Here is a 20,606-nt window from a genome sequence, read left to right on the forward strand (position 1 = left end):
CATTCTACAAATTGTAAATTAATTTACTAAACAAACGAGCTATAAACTACATATCATCACTAACTTAGAGAAAAACATACCTTTATTAAGTTGATAGTTGATAATTTGGGAGAGAAATCATTGAAAAATTATATAGAAATAAAATTATGTAAAAACAATTAGAGATGGGGAAGGATGTCGTTGGATATAGGAACGGATGTCGCCGGAAAGAGTGATAGAAGGAGATGGAATGAGTTGCGATTTAGGGATTTAGATTATGAGTTGTTGCTGCTGCTGCGTAGTTATATAACCAAAACATTTGTGTTGCGAAACTAAAACCTGTTGCGAAATTAAAATTCGTTTTGCCAATTCGAAAATCGAGTTGCGAATTTGAAATTCAGTGTTGCGAATTTGGAAATCGCGTTGCAAATTTGGAAAATCGTAATGCGATTTACATATTCGCCTTGCGAATTTGGAAACTGGATTGCGAAATTGGAAATCGCAACGCGAATTTGGAAACTGAATTGCGAAATTGTAGTTCGCGTTGCGAATTTGTTGATCATTTTCGCAAATCCAAAAAAAATTTGTTAAAATCGTATATTATAAGACATTTTCGGTTACTGAAGTTATTTTCTCTTCTTTAAATATGATTACTTTGATAGTTATAAAGTATTCGTACTATCAATAATATAGTTGTGTACATCCAACACAAATGTTGTACTAGAATGAACCAAAAATAGCATTCAACAAGCAACTAAAATGGGATTCACAGTGCTGACAGTATGCATCATAAAGCAAGACAAAAGCTCCTCAGTGTGTGGGTTGGAATGGTCCATTTGAACTAATGAATGTTTCATTTTATTTCCAGGAATGAATGAATAATTTTCAACATTTGTATAAACTAAATGAAAACGGCACATTATTGTGGCCAAATACATTAATATCTCTGTAATATTAATTATTATAAAAAAATAGCTAGATGACATTAACTATTACTAACATCCAACAATCTCTCTATCAGTGAACAATTAATGCAGGAAAAGTTAGCTTTTCTCAACCTCACTAATTAATTTCACCATACGCGCCTTGTCATTATTTCAATTGCTCGTCAGGCAAGTGTTTCTTACATTGTAATTTGTAATAGCCCTAGGCCACAGCTTGTAGTGGAGCCAACTCTAATTCAATTGTTCCAAAACATAAATACCTTTCTCCTCAAATCATCAAGGGCGAGGAGGGCCATAGGAATCTTTTTCTTTGAGCTTTTGTTGGTTAATCGCCCTTCAAGAAATGATGAAACGCTATCCAATGTGGTTGGTGTCAAAGGTTTCCTAATGGCCCTATACTTGGCTGAAATAAGAGTTCGTATGTATTTAACAAAGTGAGAACTTGCACTGTTGCACATGCATAATCGTATAACTATGGATTCCAAAAAACCAGAAAGAGGATGCAACATGCTGATAGTAACTGTAACTTCCAAAACACAACCATGTTACAACGACTACTACATTGTATATAACCCAACTTAGCTAGGTAGGGGGCTGATATGATACTCGTTTCGCTTTCGAAACATGTAAAGAATAGAATTCTTCACAGGAACCTTTAACGCAAGCTCATATGATGAATGGCTGTTTAAATCCTTTTCGGCCTCGTTTCCTCCTTGGGTTGGCACTGAGCATGCAAGAAAATGCATTTACAAGTTCAGGGTCCTCCTCAGTTATAAGAACCTTTGCTGCACTAGGGTTAGCAAGGAGGAGCTTTGCCACAAGGTATCCAGCGATAGACCATGTTTGAAACAACCGTGACTGCTTTCCAATAAATCTTGCTCTTCTAGTGTCATAGTATTCTGGCCACTTGTCTCTAGATATGCGTCTCTCAGCAAGTATGACAGCTTTTTCAGCTATCTCTGGTCTGTTCATCTTCAAGCACGCCACAGTAAGCTGGAAAAGCACCATGATTATGTTTATCAACAGAAACATAACTCTAATCACCAATTCAGTGAAAGAAAATTCAGATAGCAAGGCATATTATCCAGTTCACATGCTACAACTTTGCTATAGAATTCACAAGCTACAACCATAACTGTACGTGTGTAAAAATGTTCACAAATCAAGATAAAAGGTACAGTAAAATATACAGCAGTATCAACATTGAACTGCCAGAAGATTAGTACAACAATGGCACAAGATCATTCAGTACTGCAGCGAGTGAAGCTTGGAAAGAATAAACTAACCTGCCAAAGCAAAGTAGGCCAAGAACCTCCATTGTGGTATGACCAGGCACTGCAATAAGAAAATAATCTTAAAGTACGGATGGAAGAACTAGGTATGTATTGCCAATTTCCATAGTTAATTACTACTGAGAATTAAGAAAATCATAATCAAATAGGTGAAGGCAATACGTGTTCTTGGGATCACTTCCTGTGATAATTCGCCATTCTTGGCCCTCAAGAGCAGGATAACATATTTTCAAGGGCATATCAGCCACCAATTCCAACCATTTTTCTTCAATAAGATCCAATATGGCATGTGACTGACCAACTGTTGCAAGACCGCCTACAATAGACCATAAGTTTCCAAGTGAAAAGAAACGGAAATCCATGTGAGCTGGCTGCAGATTTCCAATTAAATAACCTCCTCTGGCAGGCATAAAATCCACCAACCAGGAGGGGATTTGATCTGGGTAGATGTTGAACTTATTAACTGCATCATATGAGTATTCTTCTGTCTTGTAACGGTAGATTTCATTAAGCTTTTTCATGTCAATCCAGTAATATTCTCTGATGTGAAACGATAATGCAACTAAACGATTGTTAAGAGCTCTTAGAAGGTCAGCTGAAGCATCTTCAGGAGCAAGCATCTCACGTGCACAGAGTAACGCCGAATAAAAGAGGGCCTGCAAGAACACAAAACTTTAATGCAAAAGGGTTCCTTCATATCTCTAGCTTAAAATGATCAGGCCCTTAATCATGGAGCTTCAGTTTCTATAAGATACAAGCAAAATAAACCCAAAAATACTTATCAAGCATTGAAGAATAAAGATGTGTCTTCTCCCCCAAAAGGAGGAGAGTTCGAGGTCCAAAGTTGAGAACTGAACATAAACATCAATATATCATGCTGCCTAGCTTATGCGTACAAGAAGCAATGTTTCCCTATAGAGCAGGTGTAGAGTTGATCCTAACAGTTTTGAAGCTTCCAATAACATAATTCATTCCTCAAAAGTGCAACTTAATCAAAGGACTGCATCAAACATTTTAGAAAGTACTAAACCTGAATTTCCAAAGGATGACCATGAATTCCCATGCGACGATCTATCATGCAAGAACCATCTGTCACTAACAAAGTTGGGAACATGTCAAAGCCATCAGCAAGACAGAGCTTTAAGATCATTTTAATTCCAGTTTGCACATCAACTCTCTCCTGCACTGAAAGATCCCCGGTGCATTTTCCATATGCTCGTAAAAGTATAATCCACCATTATCCTGGAAGTGTAATAAAAAAAAAGTTGAATTATTAATCTCTTAGGTTAAATATAAATTGATGTATATCAAGATGTAACACGGAGAGAACTTATTGCAACATTCTCTTACCAGAATCAACTGGAGCAACACGGCCAATTGCTGCTTCACCAAAGTCAGGGTCCAATACATCTTCAGTCACAGAACCATCACCATCAAGTGGAACAGTACGCACTTTGAAACTGGCAGGCATCAGCCCCTGACCAGGACTATGACAATCCATGGTTTTCTCCCAGCTCTGTCAATTAAGAAGAAAAAAAGGTAAATCAATGGAGACGATACATTCATGCTTCAAACTAGTAATCCAATTGCAATGCTTAATCATATAACACAATGTGCTTCATATTACCTGCAATTGAAGTGTGTGCAGAATGAAACTCCGGACAATATCATATTCTCCCCTCAACAGAAAAGCTATCCCCGAAGGTATGAAATCACGGATAAAGACTTGATCATAGTTTAGAATGCTTGAGCTGCTTGTATCACTTGCAGCAATCGTTCTAATCGGATTACTACAATAATAAACAACAGACTCCTTCAGCAAATCCCATGCTTCTTCCTCAATTTTCCTACCATCTACTGTCCCGACCCCATTTGTATTGCCATTAGTAAACGCTTCCCCATCAGATCGCAACAGTTGATTCAACTCTTGAACATTATTCACATCAGTCTTACCATTTATAGAAAGTGATGCAGGTCTCGCATCATCCGCGGTTAATCCACTATCACTATCAGCCTTTTGGCATTTGCATCTCAAAAAACATGATCTTTTCGTCAGGTTCTTTCTGTCATCGGTACTACAAAAACCGACACTCTTAGATCCACATCTCTTTAATCCATTTCCCAATGTTCTTAAACTATAACGGAGTTCTACTAACCCTAAATTTCTTTGTTTTCCATGATTTGCACCGACGCTGGATAAAAACAAATGATCTAAACACAGAGATGCTTCTGGCAACGCCATCAATCTTAAATTGTAAACTGAATTCAGTTAATTTCGTCAACCAACTACCTATTTAACACAAAATGAAAAAAAAAACCCAAAAACATCGGTTAATGAATAAACCAATACTAAAACTAAACAGAAAAACTAAAACTTTTCAAAAGAAAAAAGAGAGGAAGAACTCACCTCTGTACCATTAAAAGATATTTGTCAGCTTATTTGAAGCAAAAGAAAGAACCATCCTCAGCCTCTCTTTATTTCCCGGGAAAAGGCAGGTTTTTGGATGAGGTTTGCGAGATTTTTCTAGGCTTCCAAACAGAATGGATTTTATACACTTGCCTACTTGCCCGTCTGTTTTTGTTAATTCCAATGCCCCAATTGGTCGCGCGGGGGATGGTGGGACGTTTGGCGGTTTGGTGAATTTCAATTGGGTAACAAATGGAAAAACTAATAAATAATCATGAGAAACGACTATGAGGCTTGCACGTGTGGCATTATATGGGGAGTGAAAAGGACAACTTCAGCTGATTCATCATCCCCACGCATATCAGTGAATTAGCTCGGATTTAAACAAATATCTAATTGGCAAAATGTCTTTAAATTCTATTCAAGATTTATTTTTTTTATTATAAATAGTATTATTTACATTATTCAAAATGTTCAAATTTATCAATTTATTATAAAGTTTAATCATCTAAAATAATTAAAATAAATTAGAATTAAACTTTCTCCAAACTCCGTATCACTTTTTCTTTACTTTAAATAATCAATTGTTAATGTTTCCTATTATACTTTCTTCGAATTTTCTCCTTAAAAAATATCTTTTGTAGGTTATATTAGGTTATACCTCTTATTCTTTTACAACATTTCATAGTCTTTGAAAATTCATACTATATAATTAGATATACTTTTGACATGACTACTGATAAATTTATGTATTCTGTTGATAGTCTGATTCATTCATCATGTCAACCTATAAATAAATATCATCTTAATCTTAACAACAACACTAAAATTTTGTATAAACCACTTGCAACAACGCCATTCCCTCTTCAACACTCCTCAAACCCCATCTTAAATTGAACCAACAATATAACTTCTTTACATTTAAATTTTCAATGGATTCAACTTGAGATAATTAAATAAACATGAATACATAGTTGTCTCTATAAAAATCGTAATTACATGCATACGTTATATAAATCGATTGTGTGCAAGATAAGAAGAATGACATAAATAGAAGTGATGACAAGAATAATGTAGAATGAATTAACAATCAATGGCTAAAAACCAAAGAAACGCCTACAAGCTTCAAGGATGTTGTTCCCCTTTTTATCGGATTCCTTTTGTGTGTGGACCTCATCGTTTGTGTTTTCTTCATCTGCAACCGGAACCGACTCATATTGATGATCTAGTCTGCGATAAACTTCGTTCGCAGAAGCCGATGAAGCTCTCATCGAAAACACTTTCCTCAATGCCTTCTCTATCCCTGCCGATGATGATGAACTTTGTTTCTCATCCTCTATATCACCTCTCATTGAAAACGTTTTGCCAATCACTCCGTCATTCGAGCAAGCTGCTGCTGCTGATAAACCCAAAGGCTTTCGCCCCAAAACAACCCTGATAAGTTCTTCATCATCATCGTCATCTTCATGCACCTGATGAAGAAATGAATCATGGAGGTGATCTAGATCATCAGTGTTTATGGTATTAACATTGATCTGAATCCCTTGTTTTGAGTTTGGGATGGACATAGGTGTTTAAGAAAGGAAAAAAGAAATCGACCAGCCTTCATGTTTCTTTGATCCAAGGCTTTATTTATATATATATATATATATATATTGTAATTAAAGGCTTGCAACTGATCCATATTGTTTGATGAAGAATAAAACGAATCATGGAAAACACTATCATTAACTGATACTGAAATGCATTGATGATATCATAAATTATATCGTATAATATTTATGTACAATGAAATGGATTCTGCGAAGATATGTAAAACATGTTTCTATCATTTACTCAACGTCTAATTCAACATCTAAATGCCTCGAAAATAAAGAGTTCAGAAAACAAAAGCATTATGGAGTCCCCAAAACCCCATGAAAAATGAGCAAAAATAATTCCTATCAGTGTTAGTACTCTCAACAATCAAGGATCTTCAAAGCTTTTTTGCTACTTTTAAGGTTGGTTATCCTATGATGATTGTTAGAATGGTGCATGACAATTGGTTTGGTGCACAGGGGAGCTAGAATTAAATATTGGCAAGGTCGAAATATTAGACTATTTAAAAAAATATATAAATACTTATTAGGTATTTAAACTCAAAATTTAGCATGAACCAAGCGACCTTAGTGATTAAGAGATTGTTGTTATCCTTGAGGTCCCGAGTTCAAAAACGTATGTAGGAGTATGAGCGTTCATTGTATTCACCCTAAATTTTAAAAAAACTCAAAACTCAAAAGACAACTTCTAATTTGTCTAATTTTTAAACTTACAATAACTTAAATTGTAATTAGACCAAAAATTTGATAACACAAACTTATATTTTTTAGTTCGACCTCTACTTGATTAAATATTTAATAATTTTTTATATTTTTTAAATTTAAATATTTATTTTTACATGAATCAAAATACTATTAAATCAAAATTATATCAAATATATAAATTTTAACAGGGGTGGATCCCCTTTTGGCGCTAAGGGATCCCCGTCCCTGTTGGTGCATTTAGTCTCAGTATGCATTGTATCACCTCATCTGTTTTTTGCAAGTCCAATGAAACAATGGCTATTCAACAGAGTTTCAACCTGAAAGGAGTGTCAGACAGGGTGATCTCCTATTACCTTACTTTGTGTTGGTTATGGAATGTTTGGGCTACAATATCAGTAAAATTGATGAAGGGACATTTGAAAACCTTCTTCTTTTTTCCCTCGCTCGCAAAGGAACAGATGCACCCCCATCAAATTTAGGTTTTCGTTTGAACACCCTTACATAGCCAACACATGACAAACCATGAACGCTGTCGGTATAATCTCTCTAATGATCAATCTTACTTGATTTGTGGTGCAACTGAAGAATCTGTCCTCCATGTCTTGAGAGATTGTGCTGCAACCTGAGGTCTCTGGAGTCGATTATTACCATATCAACATGTCTCGGATTCCTTCGCACTTCACCTGAATGGCCGTGTAAGGATCTAGCGTCATCTGCTTTGGTAGATGGCAGCAAGGTTTCTTGGTAGCTTTTGTTTTCATTGATATGTGCAAATATGGTAGCATCCGAACGATTTTATTTTCAATGGCTCTTGTATACACGTTGAGGATGTGTTGCATCTTAGCCTAAACTGGCTAGTCATAGCTGCAGAATTCCTAAAGCTGGGGACCTGAGTAATGGCGTCGAGGATATCCAATGGCGTCTGCCTCCGCAAGGATGAGTTTGCCCTAATACAGATCGAGCAGTAGCAGCTGATACAAGTCTGATATCTGTGAGTGGTACATTTAGGCTCTTTTGGAGATTGGTTACTCCGACTCGATTAGTGTACAGGCTTCACCACAGCACTGCAAGCATAGCTTTGGGGCATTTACGAAGGCTTACAACACAGTGGGGAAATGGTTTTTAGCGACTACAGATCCAAATTGATAGAGCTGAATGATCCTGGCGCTGGACATATCTCCCTTTCGCTAGTTCGAGCTATTTCCAAGGTGGCTTCAAGAAGCTGGGTAATAAAGGTTCGGTGGACACGATGTAGCAAACATGATAGCGGATGTCATAACCAAACTAGTTGGTTTTTGGGATTTTCTTTGGTTTCTATGATGTCGCACCTGATGTCATTCATGGGTTTGTCAACTCTCTCTCTCTCTCTCTCTCTCTCTCTATATATATATATATATATACACACACATTTTTTTGTTTAAAAAAAATCTCATTCCGTGGTTTATTCTTTTTTTCGGGGGTTATTTTAATTCACTCGAACAAGATAAAGAAAGTGCCTCAATTTTGTAAGCTTATCAATTTTCCGTCACATTTTCTTCGAAACCTTACAGAGCTCGCACTTATTCTTGCATATTATAGAGGTTTGTGATAAAATGCTTTTGCAGAAGTGGTTAACTGGCTTCTGCTTGAAACAGGAACAATTACACAGTCTGCAACATGGAAACAAGAATTTAAACTTACTGAAATAGTAAATCTGGATTATTAACTTTCATGGTCTGTAGTGGGGTTCAGACAATGACTGGCAGCACACTAGACCAGGCAAAGCTAACATTTTTTTCATAGTCATGTCCAAAAGGGGGGGAAATGAAATAGTTTTTTTTTAGTAGAGAGAGATTACAATTTTAAGGTAAATATAACGATTCAAACCCACGCAAGATGAGGCAATATGAAATATTGATTTGTTAATTTTGTCAAACAGGGGTATAAGAATTGCATGGCATAACCTTGAATACGAGGCGAGAATTTAAAATTGTATGCCATAAAGTAAAGCTAAACATTGTATTTGATCAAATCCTTCTGAGGTTTGAGGTGAAAGACTACACACAGTCGGAAGACATTTTGAAAACAAAATATGAACAATTATGGTGGTGTTCCTTCCACTATTTTATCTTTGATGAGGTGTTAGCTAAATTTTTTATTGCGGACTAATACTACCTAACAAAAAAATATGCAGTCTACCTTCACATGTCCGTGTGATGATCATTATCGTTGTCACCATTGTAGTATTCATCATCACGTTGAATTTGCTTGTCTTGAGTGTGCTCTGCGGAGAAAAACGTAGAGAGATGAAAAAAAAAACCCAGAAATCAAATGGCAGAAAGTGTGTACGAGTGCTAGTTAATGCACAGCACAAGGGTACATGCTATTCTACTTACGGTCCATGCGCTCATCCGGATTTTGCTCATCTTCATCAAAATCAGGAATATAGAAATCAGGTGGAACCTGCATCACATAACATAGTTATTAGACCACCAATATTTTCAGGAATGTTTACAACCCAAAAGATCTCTCCCCCCCCCTTAAGATGGGGCATGGTTCTAACCACATACACCACGACAAATAATCTAGCCCGTCAAGATTCAGATTTAGGAGGAAAACAGTTGTCTGCTACTCACATCTTGCATCTGTACACCTGGAGCATGTTGGATGCAGCGAAGATTTTCCAACACTTGCATCTTGATCGTATCGTACTAAGATATGATTTGCTATTTAAGTTCTCCTGCAGAATCAACCGAAACACAGGGTTACAATGTTTTGTTTTCTTTGATTACCAAATATTAGAGAATATATATGAAACTGATAGCTTCCAATCAATTGACCGAAATAAGTAATGCAGTCCTTGAATTTTAGTTGTGCAATAACGTACTATGTGCCCATTTGGAATATTCAACAAGCACTCTGGTGCAAAATATTTGATATACTCATTTTCTGGGATTTCTGCACAAGATATAAAACTTTTAAGTAAGTTTCTCAATATAACAACCAGTGAAACATATTAAAGCAGCTGTCTACCAAAACCATACCTACATACACAATATGTTCAAAGAACCTGACCAGACATTTGAAAATATATTATCCAGCTCATTTCAATATCAAGCAGATTTAGATATGTAGTAATCAACAATCAACATAGCATTCACATGATAAGGAACACCAGGTTATCCGCATTGGCAATAAATGAGTTTGATATATGAATTTAGATGCTTTACGAAACTAATTTACAAATCCCAGTTCTCAAAGCCAAGTTGAATGAGAAAAATACAAATGTCATCATAGCGTTCCAAGAAAACAAGAGGGGATTATCTGCCATACCAATAGGAAGTTCTGTATCTAAAAGAACTCCAGTTTCAAAAGTCCAACAACGTGCAACATTTTCTTTTGTGTATCCTCCTCCTCCAGTAACCTGTAGCATAAAAGATTCCTCGCCTCAGTACTTCAAATATAACTTATTTGAAGCAGTTAAAAAGGTTAATCAAACAAACAGCATACCAGTAAAGGTAGGTTGAATTTCTTCACAATTATAACACACTCCGCATGTCCTGCAAATAAGATCAACAACTTCAACATTCATCAATCATTTAAGGGAGGGAGTGGGGGGATAGTCCTTGATTTACAGGTCAATTTAAATACCATCAATTGAGAGATTGAAACAGCCCAAGCGATCCCCAGCAAGAGAATCTGCCCCACATTGAAGAACTATTGCACCTGGTTGATACATTTCAACAACCTTGGAAATAATCTACAAAAGGTAGATATTTGCACATAATATTTTAAAAGCTACGGCAGTCAAGAAACAGAAAAGCAATTACTTTTCTATTATATGTATTGGTTTTGACTCGGTACTTACTGACTTAAACAATCTAGTGTAACTGGTGTCATCAATTCCATCCTTGAGTGGGACATTTATGGCATAAAACTTCCCTTCTCTTTCTCCTATATCCTTCAATACAACTCATATAAGTATTTCAAACAGACATCAACTTGGCATAACATTACCATTTATCAATATAAACTATCCAGAAGAAAGGACATCACAAGTGAAGCAGATAATAAATTCCTCAATTATACGAATCTAAAAGCAAAAGGTGAAAGTAACAGGAAGGATGCAACTAAACTAGTTTTATTTCTCTAATAAAGAAGTGTAACTTGAAAAGTTTATATTCTAGGAAATTTTCTCACCTAAGTTTGCAAAGAGAAAGCAAAAAAGAAGACTAGCATCATTGGTAAGTAAAAAAATGCCTACTGTAATTATTAGGGGAGAAAATAGGAGCAGAGAATTGACAATAACCTTCACATCACCAGTTCCAGGAAAGAACATATCTCCATACTTATGAAAACTAACAGTCATCACCCTGTCATAATAGAGTTTCAACAATTTGATTAAAAGATAGCATTTAGCAACCTGATGATTAAAAGTTCAACAATTGAAATAGAATTTCAGAGATGCATGCAAGCCTCTCACGGTATCATAAAATAAACAAACTAATTTTAATCTTGCAAATGCTTATACGAACATAACACCCTCCACCCCCCCCCCAAAAAAAAATACAAGTGGATAATTCTATTAAAAGTAAATCACAAAAGATAACAGTATTTTGGCTACTTCGACAAGCTTCAAACCACCTGTCAGTGAAATAAAAAGCTTCTTCAACGCCATCGCCATGATGTACATCTATGTCAATAAACAGAACACGAGCATGATACTTCAGAAGCTCCAAGATGCCCAAAACCAGGTCATTGACATAACAAAAGCCAGATGCCTCGCACTTCTTGGCATGATGTAAACCACCAGCCCAATTTATAGCAATATCACATGGTTGATTGTTTAATCTTCGTGCAGCATCTGCCAGAAATTACAATCAATTAGACTGAAAACCACAAATAGAGTTAGGAGTGACAGCCCATCAAATTAAGGTTTACCTATTGTTCCACCAGCATAAATTTGACAAAATTCAAACAAGTTTTCAAAGACAGAGCAGTCTTCTCCAAGATTGTCTGGGAAGAAAAGAGAAAAGGATGAATATCAAAGTATAAAACCAATGTACATCAGAGAAAATATAACTTAATCCATTCTCAAAAGGATATTTGCATGTTCATTAAACCAGATTATATAACCAAGTTAAACTACAGAATATACGTAAGAAAAAACCATGCAGCTCTGCAGAATGGAGAGAAATGAAATTAGAAAAGAAGCAATACCACTGCTAGAACACTACATGATCTCCATCATATATACCAAAACAATATACTATGCTTTAATCTTAATACACCATAACCATCAATCTTGGACAAGGCAATTCGTAGAACATCTTTTCAGCACTTAGAAAGATAAGGCACTAAACTAACTGTACAATCAGTGAAGTGCTAATCCATTAATTTAACAAATAGAAACAAGTCACAAACGAACAGCGCATTAATAAGACCATACAGGTTTCCAAACTAATTTGAATGTCTTAATGTTCGATAGCAAAATATAAGCAAAAGCTATACCCCAGCTAATGGTGATACTAAACTCAAAAACTTTGCCAACATCAAACATTCATACAAAATACTCAAGGCAGATAGCTTTTCCCAGTCCAAATGTGTCCTAACAAACTATTTTCTGTCGATAAAGGAAAGAAAAAAATGTGATACATACATTTGGCCAATTCATTCGAGAACAAATGCAGCGTATCTGGAGTAATTCGATGTAAAAACTCAACATAATCAGCAGAATGGAACTGAGCGAATTCAACGGGGTAAGCCTTGTGGGTACGCTGCATTAAACAAAGAAAAGAAAGAAAGAACAGAGCCAGTAAAAAAGAGAAAGAGATTTATGCCAGTGAAATTAGAGAAAGGTTTGAGTATTTGAGGAACTGACATAAATTTCCATTTTTTTATGGAGGTCATAGGCAAGGACCGAATGATGAGTCATACAAAGCCTGTGCGGTTTCATTGGATGATTAGGACCAAAGTAAATGCTCCCAACATCTCCTGTCAAACAACCAAAAGATAATTAAATTTTCTTTCTTTTTTATGGGGGGTAAGCCAAAAGCTAGAGTTTTGAAAGATTTAGGGGAATTAAGAAAATAATAATTAGAGAAAGAATGTTTTTAAGTTTATTATGAAAAGGGAGAGGAAAGGAAAGGCTGAGGGAGACGAATTGTGAAAATGAGAGGAGAGAGAGAGTGAAAAGTGAAGATGATGATACCGTCGTAAAAGTTTGATATTTTTTCCTTTGAACGCATTCAGCGAGTGGTGAGATAAAAAAAGGCTGCGAAGAAGAGAGGGTAAGATGAAGTCTTTGTTGGCTACGAAGAATCCGCCATTGTTAGAGCTCCTCAGGGGAGTTGCAGAGACGTAAAAAAAGAAGAGGGCGAGAAATAATTGCGTGCCTCTCAGGTGTGTTACTATACAATACGTGGGATGCGACTCTCGCATAAGAATTTTATCGGACATGTAATAGGACCAATGTTTTTAAGGGTAAATTACACATATAACCAGTTAACTATGGAGGGTTTTCATTTTCACCACTTAGCTTTTGATTTTTCAAAGAGATCAGTTAACTATTTAAGTGTTATCAATCAAGTCACCAAATATTAACATTTAACATATGATCTGAAAGGCTATTAAAAATTAGTAGAATTATACATTTAATATTTACATATTTTATCAATTTATTCATAATTTTAATTCAATTTAATATTCAATTTGGTGGCTGTTAAAATTATAATCAAATTGATAAAATGTGTAAATATTAAGAACTAAATATGTAATTATACTAATTTTTTTATCAATCACATTCCTCTATTAAACACTAACTATCGATGACTTGATTGACAACACTTAAATAATTAATGATTGACAAAATTAAAAGATCGATAGCCAAAATAGAATTCTCCCATAGTTGAGTGATCATGGATAGAATTTACCCTTTTTAAAAATATATATAATAATTATATCATATTAAAATTTTATCATTAAATTTTTAAAAGTTATAAAATATTATTATTTTATTATTTTTATAGAATGAATGCTGCATCATTAACCTCGTAACTAATTAATGAGAAATTTTTATAGTCAATTAATTAATAGTATCTTTTTTTAATTGAGAGAGCGCATTAAAGCGTTACAAACCGAGCGTCAAATGAGGTGGACTATGAATGTCTCGAGCAATAAGTGATTGCACAGTTAATGGTGAAACTTCATATATTGTCGTGAAAAATTCTTGCTTATCAGTCAATTTTATCATTACATCTGTAGCAGTGTTTGCTACTCGTGGTACCCATTGAAGAGTAGTTTCTCAATTATTCAATCTTAACCTATGAATTTCTCGTATAAACGATAATGGATTTGTTGTGGTGTGGCGCCAGTCTTACAGTTTTTTGGATGTTTAACTTGTGAATGCCTCTCTAGCCCATGCTATCTGAAGACCGATGAGTATCCTCCATAACTGTGCCTGAAGAACATTTGTGTGGCTGAGAAATTTGTTGAAACCCAACGACCAAGATCCTGTGCAATCTCGAATCACTCCCCCACCCCCGCGGTGCTAGCAGTTGATTTTGCATCAACTGCCCCATCAACGTTTCAGGCAGAATCAGTCGTTCGTTGGCTTCTCCCACTGCACAAACAAAGGCGAGCGATCTGGTATACTTTCATGTGGTGCGATACATTCATCGAAATGTTGTGCACAAGATAGACTTATTCGAAGAACCTCTTCTGTTGGTCGTGTTGAAGTAGCAATTCAGGTCGTTAGAAAACCCGAAGAATGTTAGAGTATTATAATACATGTCTTTGTAGCTGATTAGTTGTAACTGTTTTCGGTTAGTTTGTTGTTTCTGAAGCTTGAGCAGTTGGGCTAGTTGTTATATATAGTGGGCCTATCCACTATGCATAACTATGAGAATACTTTGCATTTTACAGATTACTTCGTTTCTTCAGCTTACTTTAGAAAATATTATCTCCTTTCTTCTGTTGTGTCTCACTTTCCCTTCCAGTTTGCTTTGTTAGTTCTCTGTTGTTCTTCTATCGTGGTATCATTCGCCTAATTTCCTACGGCTTTTTGTCTTCCGTCCTGCGTATTTTTTTGCTTCCTCGTCGCTTTCTCTTCCCTGCTGCGGTTGTTCTCTTTCCTTGGTTCTGGTGAGATTGTTCTATTACTATTCTCAATTGAGCTTGCGTTCTACATCTTGATTTGCCTAAGTTCTTTCGGCATCTTTCAATTCTGACATGCATAAATATTTTGTTGTTGCGCCTTCGCTTGCCCTATTCGTCCAAATTGAGGCAGATCTGCATTTTTTTCCCTCTCTTTCAGCTGCTTGATGAAATTCGGTTTCTGTCTGTGTTGTATTCTCAGGTTGATTAGCGTGTTGTCTGTGCTTGATTAGCGTGTTGATGAAATTCGGTTTCTGCTGCACTGCATTGGTTCCTTGGCTCTGGTGAGATCGTTTCTTTTTAATTCTTGTTGGCTTAGCTTTCTGTGTTCTGTTCTCTCTGGTCTATGGTTCGTTGTTTGTGATTAGTTCTCTTTCTGTGTTGCATCTGTATGACAAATATTGTGGATGAAAGCTTCTTAAATGTTACTGGTAGTTCTGTTACTGTTGCTTCTAATCGGTTATTTTATACTAAGAAGATTAATGTCACTCTAGATGATCACAATTACCTGATTTGGCATCAACAGGTTTTCCTTACTATTAAAACACATAGACTCCAAAAATATATAGATTCAAACGTTTCTTGGCCTACACAATATATTACTTCAGAAGGTGTAGTTAGTTTAAATCTTGAATATGAGCTTTATGAGGAGCAAGATGGTGCTCTTGCCTCATGGTTGCTTTCTACTGTTAGTGAGGAAGTTTTGCCTCATCTCATAGGTCTTAATACTGCAGTTGAAATCTAGAATACGCTTCATAGGTTATACAGTGGTAAGACCACTTCTAGGTTAATGTCTTATAGGAGAATGCTTCATTCTCAGAGGAAGGGAGAGCTAAGTATGAGAGATTATTTGATGAAAATCAAGTCTATTTGTGACAATCTAGCTAGCTGTGGAGAGATAATATCATAACATGAACACATTAATGCTATTTTAAATGGGTTACCACCTGAGTTTGAATCAGTTATCACTGTTATAACTGCTACTCCCACTCCTCCAGATTTAAGGTCTGTGAGTACTATACTTCTGGATGCTGACACTAGACAATCACATTCTCTCAATCATGTCACAGCTTGTGCACATGTTGCTACTCAAGCTACAAATGATCAAGTGGTCCCTAGTAGCATGTCACAATAAGAATATCAAAATAAGAGTGATTTTCTTGATAATGCTGCTCATAATTTCAGTAATAATAACAACAGTACTAGGGGTAGAGGCCGAGGGCATTTTTCATCCTCTAGACCACAATGTCAACTGCGTGGTAGAATGGGACACCTTGTTGAAAAATGCTACTATAGGTTTGACATGAGTTACTAGAATGAGTCATCTCGACCTATACAGAATAGCAATAATAGAGGTTATTCTAATGTTCAAGCCAATGTCAGCTCGTTTAATTCGAACAATGACAGCTTCACTCCTTATAATTTCCCCTATAACTCGATGTATTATGGTTCTTCACCCTTGATAACAACCCCTCAAGGTCCTGTTTTTCGTCCACGGGGTTTTCCTTTTAATTTTCACCATCAGGTCTGCCCACCTCCTTACAATATGTCCTCATTTTCTTCTGGGCATCCATCACAGTCCACAGCTTCTACTCAATCTCATTTTCCATCTCAAGCTTACACAGCTACACCTGAAACTATAGATGATAATGTTTGGTATCCAGATTCTAGAGCAACACATCATATAACTAAAGACCTTAACAATTTACAGATCAAAGACACTCACCCTGGAACATGTAGTGTGATTGTTGGTAATGGTAATTCTCTACCAATACAGAGCAGTAGTCACTCTTTCTTTTGTGCTAATTCCAATAGGTTTCATTTAAATAAATTACTATATATTCTTAATATCACTAAAAATTTGTTATTTGTTTCTAAATTCACTCAGGACAATCAGGTTCTGCTTGAATTTTATCCTAATTTCTGCCAAGTTTGAGACATGCACACTCAAAAAATTCTGTTAAAAGGGAGTGAAGATAGAGGATTGTACAAATTTAATGTTGCTATGAATAAGTCTGTTGAAAATGACGCATGTCTGCATATTAATAATTCTGCTCGTATTAATTATGCTTGTGATAATTATGCTTGTAAAAATTATGCTTGTAATAATTCTGCATGTAAAAATTCTGCTCATATTAATTCTGCTCGTAATAATTCTGCTCGTATTAATTCTACTTGTGATAATTCTGCTTGTAAAAATTCTGCTCATATTAATTCTGCTCATATTAATTCTGCTTGTAATAATTATGCTTGTGTTGATAATGTTGCTCATAATTTTTTGCCTTCAATAAATTATCATATTGTTAATACTAGAGTGTCTATGGATAAATGGCACAAAAAGCTTGGCCACCCCGCTAAAGAGGCTTTACTTTCTGCTCTAAAACTCTACAAGATAGTTCCCTTTGATGCTAATAAAGAACAAATGTTGTGTAAAGCTTGTCAACTTGCTAAGTCACATAAATTGTCATTTGTTGATTCACACACTTGTTATACACAACCCTTAGAGCTTGTTGTATCTGATGTATGGGCCCCTGCTCCTGTGTAATCTAATGGATTTAGGTACTATGTTGCTTTTACTGATGCTCATAGTAGGTATACTTGGATTTATTTTTTAAAACAAAATTCTGAGGTCAAGTATGTTTTTCCTCAATTTCATAGACAAGTAGAAAGGCAGTTTGGTGTCAAGCTCAAAGTGTTTCAGTCAGATGGAGGAGGTGAGTTTGGTGTTCTTCAAGCCTATATGAAGGAGCAATGGATTATGCACAGGATTTCATGCCCTTACACTTCAGAACAGAATGGCTTGGTAGAAAGAAAGCATCGACAAATAGTTGAGGTAGGTCTTTTTATGTTAGCTCAAGCTTCAATGCCTTTAAGTTTCTGGAATGATGCTTTCTCTAGTGCAGTATTTCTTGTTAATCGGTTACCTACACGAGCATTGTCTGGCATTTCACCATATGAAAAACTTTTTCACAAAACACCAGATTATAGTTTTTAAAGGTTCTTGGTTGTGTGTATTACCATTTCTAAGACCTTATAATCAACATAAATTCCAATTTTGGTCCTCTGCTTGTGTCTTCTTGGGTTACTCTCATACTCATAAGGGATACAAATGCTTAGATTCTAGTGGCCGAGTCTATGTGTCAAGACATGTTCGCTTTGAAGAGAATGAGTTCCCTTATCAACAACTTCAAAACCTTTCTAGTATCTCTACTCCATCAATGATATACAGTTATACTAAAACTGAACAAAGGTGTTCAAGTGTAAAAAATATTAGCTCCCAAGATAGGTTGTTTTAACCTTCCTTTCTTTCTTCCACTAACACACACAATCACAAGTTAGTCTTACCATCTTCCTTATTACCACAACAAATGTCAGAGTTGTCATCACCAATATCGACACCTCATCCTTCAAATCTACCATATATTACACCTTCAACATCATCACATTCATTCACTTCATCACCACCCAATGTACCTTCATCACAACCATCCACATCATCTTCATCTCGTCCGTTCATAACTACTACATCACTACAACCATCTCCATCATCTACATCACTACCACCATCTCCATCTCCATCATCTACACCACTACTACCATCTCCATCTCCATCTCCATCACCACCACCACCACTGTCACGGCAAATTCAGAATACACATTCCATGGTTACTCGTGGGAAGGCTGGCATTTTCAAGCCCAAAATATTGCTTGCTGAGACATGTCCTCAAGAGCCAGCAAATGTCTATGAAGCATTGCAGCATCCTGCTTGGTGTGAGGCTATTCAAAGTGAATATACTGCTCTGATGAAGAATGGTACATGGGAGTTGAAGCCATTGCCATCAACACGCAAAGAAGTAGGTTGCAAGTGGCTTTTTAAAGTGAAGAAGAAGCCCGATGGATCAGTTGACAGGTTGAAGGCTCGTCTGGTTGTCAATGGCTATTCACAAATGGCTAAGAGAGATTTCTTTGAGATGTTCAGTCCAGTTGTTCGAGCAAGTACAATTAGGACTGTTTTGGATGTTGTTGTTATGAAAAATTGGCCACTTAGGCAGATTGACATCAACAATGCATTCCTCAATGGAAGATTAACTGAGGAAATTTATATGACAGCCTCCGGGATTTGAGCAGAAAAGTGAAGATGGAAAGGAGTTAGTGTGTTGTTTAAAAAAGACACTTTATGGGCTCAAGCAAGCTCCTAGGGCTTGGTTTGAGACCTTGAGGAAATTCCTGGTTGAAAGCTTTGGTTTCACTGTTTCAAAAGCTGACTCTTCTTTATCTATTAGAAATTCAGCATGTTCTCAAGTATTATTAATGGTGTATGTTGATGATATAGTTATCACAGGAAGTCAGGTGATAGAAGTGGATGTTGTAGTGCAAAAAATTAATAAGGAGTTCTCACTCAAAGATTTGGGTCATCTAGAGCTTTTTCTTGGAATGCAAGTTGAGCATACTTCAGAAGGGTTGATTTTAAATCAGAAGAAGTATATTTTTGATTTGTTAAAAAGGTCGAACCTAGATAAGTCAACAACTACACCTACTCCTATGGTCCTTACTTCCAAGCTTAAGGCAAACGACGGACAGTTGTTTGGAGATGTTCATCTCTATCGTAACATTGTGGGAGGCTTGCAATATCTGTGTTTAACAACTCAAGCTGAAAACTTTAGTCTAGTCTGCTACACTGATGCAGATTGGGCAGCCTCGGTGGAAGATAGACGATCCACAACAGGTTACTGTGTATATCTTGGGGGAAATCCAATTGCATGGTGCTTCAAGAAGCAAAGTGTTGTCTCCAGGTCTACATCAGAAGCAGAATATAGAAGTCTTGCTAATTCTGTCTCTGAATTAATTTGGATTGAACAACTACTTGATGAAATTGGGGTTAGAGTAGCTGGAAAGCCAGTTGTGTGGTGTGATAACACCTCTACAATTTCTATGGCAGCAAATCCAACACACCATGCTCGTATAAAGCATGTAGAAATTGATATTCATTTTGTGAGGGAGAAAGTTCTGGCTGAACAACTGAGTGTCAATTTTGTCCCTTCTGTAGAACAGGTGGATGATATACTCACCAATCCGTTGCCACCCGCAATATTTAGTGATATGCGCTCTCATCTTGGTTTAAAATCCTGGACAGAAATCAATGGTTGCAGTCATAAGGAGCAGATTTGAGTTGTCAGGAAAATGTTGAAGTAGCAATTCAAGACGTTAGAAAACCCGGAGAATGTTAGAGTATTATAATACAGCTGTTTGTAGCTGATTAGTTGTAACTGTTTTCGGTTAGTTTGCTGTAACTGAAGCTTGAGTAGTTGGGCTAGTTGTTATATATAGTGGGCATGTCCACTATGCATAACTATGAGAATACTTTGCATTTTACAGATTACTTCGTTTCTTCAGCTTACTTTAGAAAATATTATCTCCTTTCTTCTGTTGTGTCTCACTTTCCCTTCCAGTTTGCTTTGTTAGCTCTCTGTTGTTCTTCTATCAGTACGAGTGTCGTATTATTGACCATCAGCCTTGATGTTGTCGAAGATCCAGTTTTCCAAATCTA

At 36.2% G+C, this 20,606-nt stretch overlaps 1 protein-coding gene and 1 pseudogene across 1 annotated transcript; both read right to left on the reverse strand.

Annotated features, from left to right (window-relative positions):
- Positions 1-1,406: 1,406 nt before the first annotated feature.
- LOC120142180 (alkaline/neutral invertase E, chloroplastic-like) lies at positions 1,407-8,306 on the reverse strand. The gene is given in 8 exon segments (XM_039156921.1): positions 1,407-1,916; positions 2,210-2,258; positions 2,378-2,871; positions 3,246-3,457; positions 3,566-3,731; positions 3,843-4,461; positions 4,623-4,688; positions 8,280-8,306. Coding segments are annotated over 7 exon segments (1,878 nt in total). The 5' UTR covers positions 4,634-4,688; positions 8,280-8,306; the 3' UTR covers positions 1,407-1,589.
- Positions 8,307-9,032: 726 nt separating this feature from the next.
- On the reverse strand, positions 9,033-13,287 carry LOC120142029 (annotated as a pseudogene).
- Between the last annotated feature and the right edge of the window lie 7,319 nt (positions 13,288-20,606).

This window comes from Hibiscus syriacus, unplaced genomic scaffold, assembly GCF_006381635.1.
Source record: "Hibiscus syriacus cultivar Baekdansim isolate YM2019G1 unplaced genomic scaffold, ASM638163v2 tig00110819_pilon, whole genome shotgun sequence".
NCBI classification, from domain to species: Eukaryota; Viridiplantae; Streptophyta; class Magnoliopsida; order Malvales; family Malvaceae; genus Hibiscus; species Hibiscus syriacus.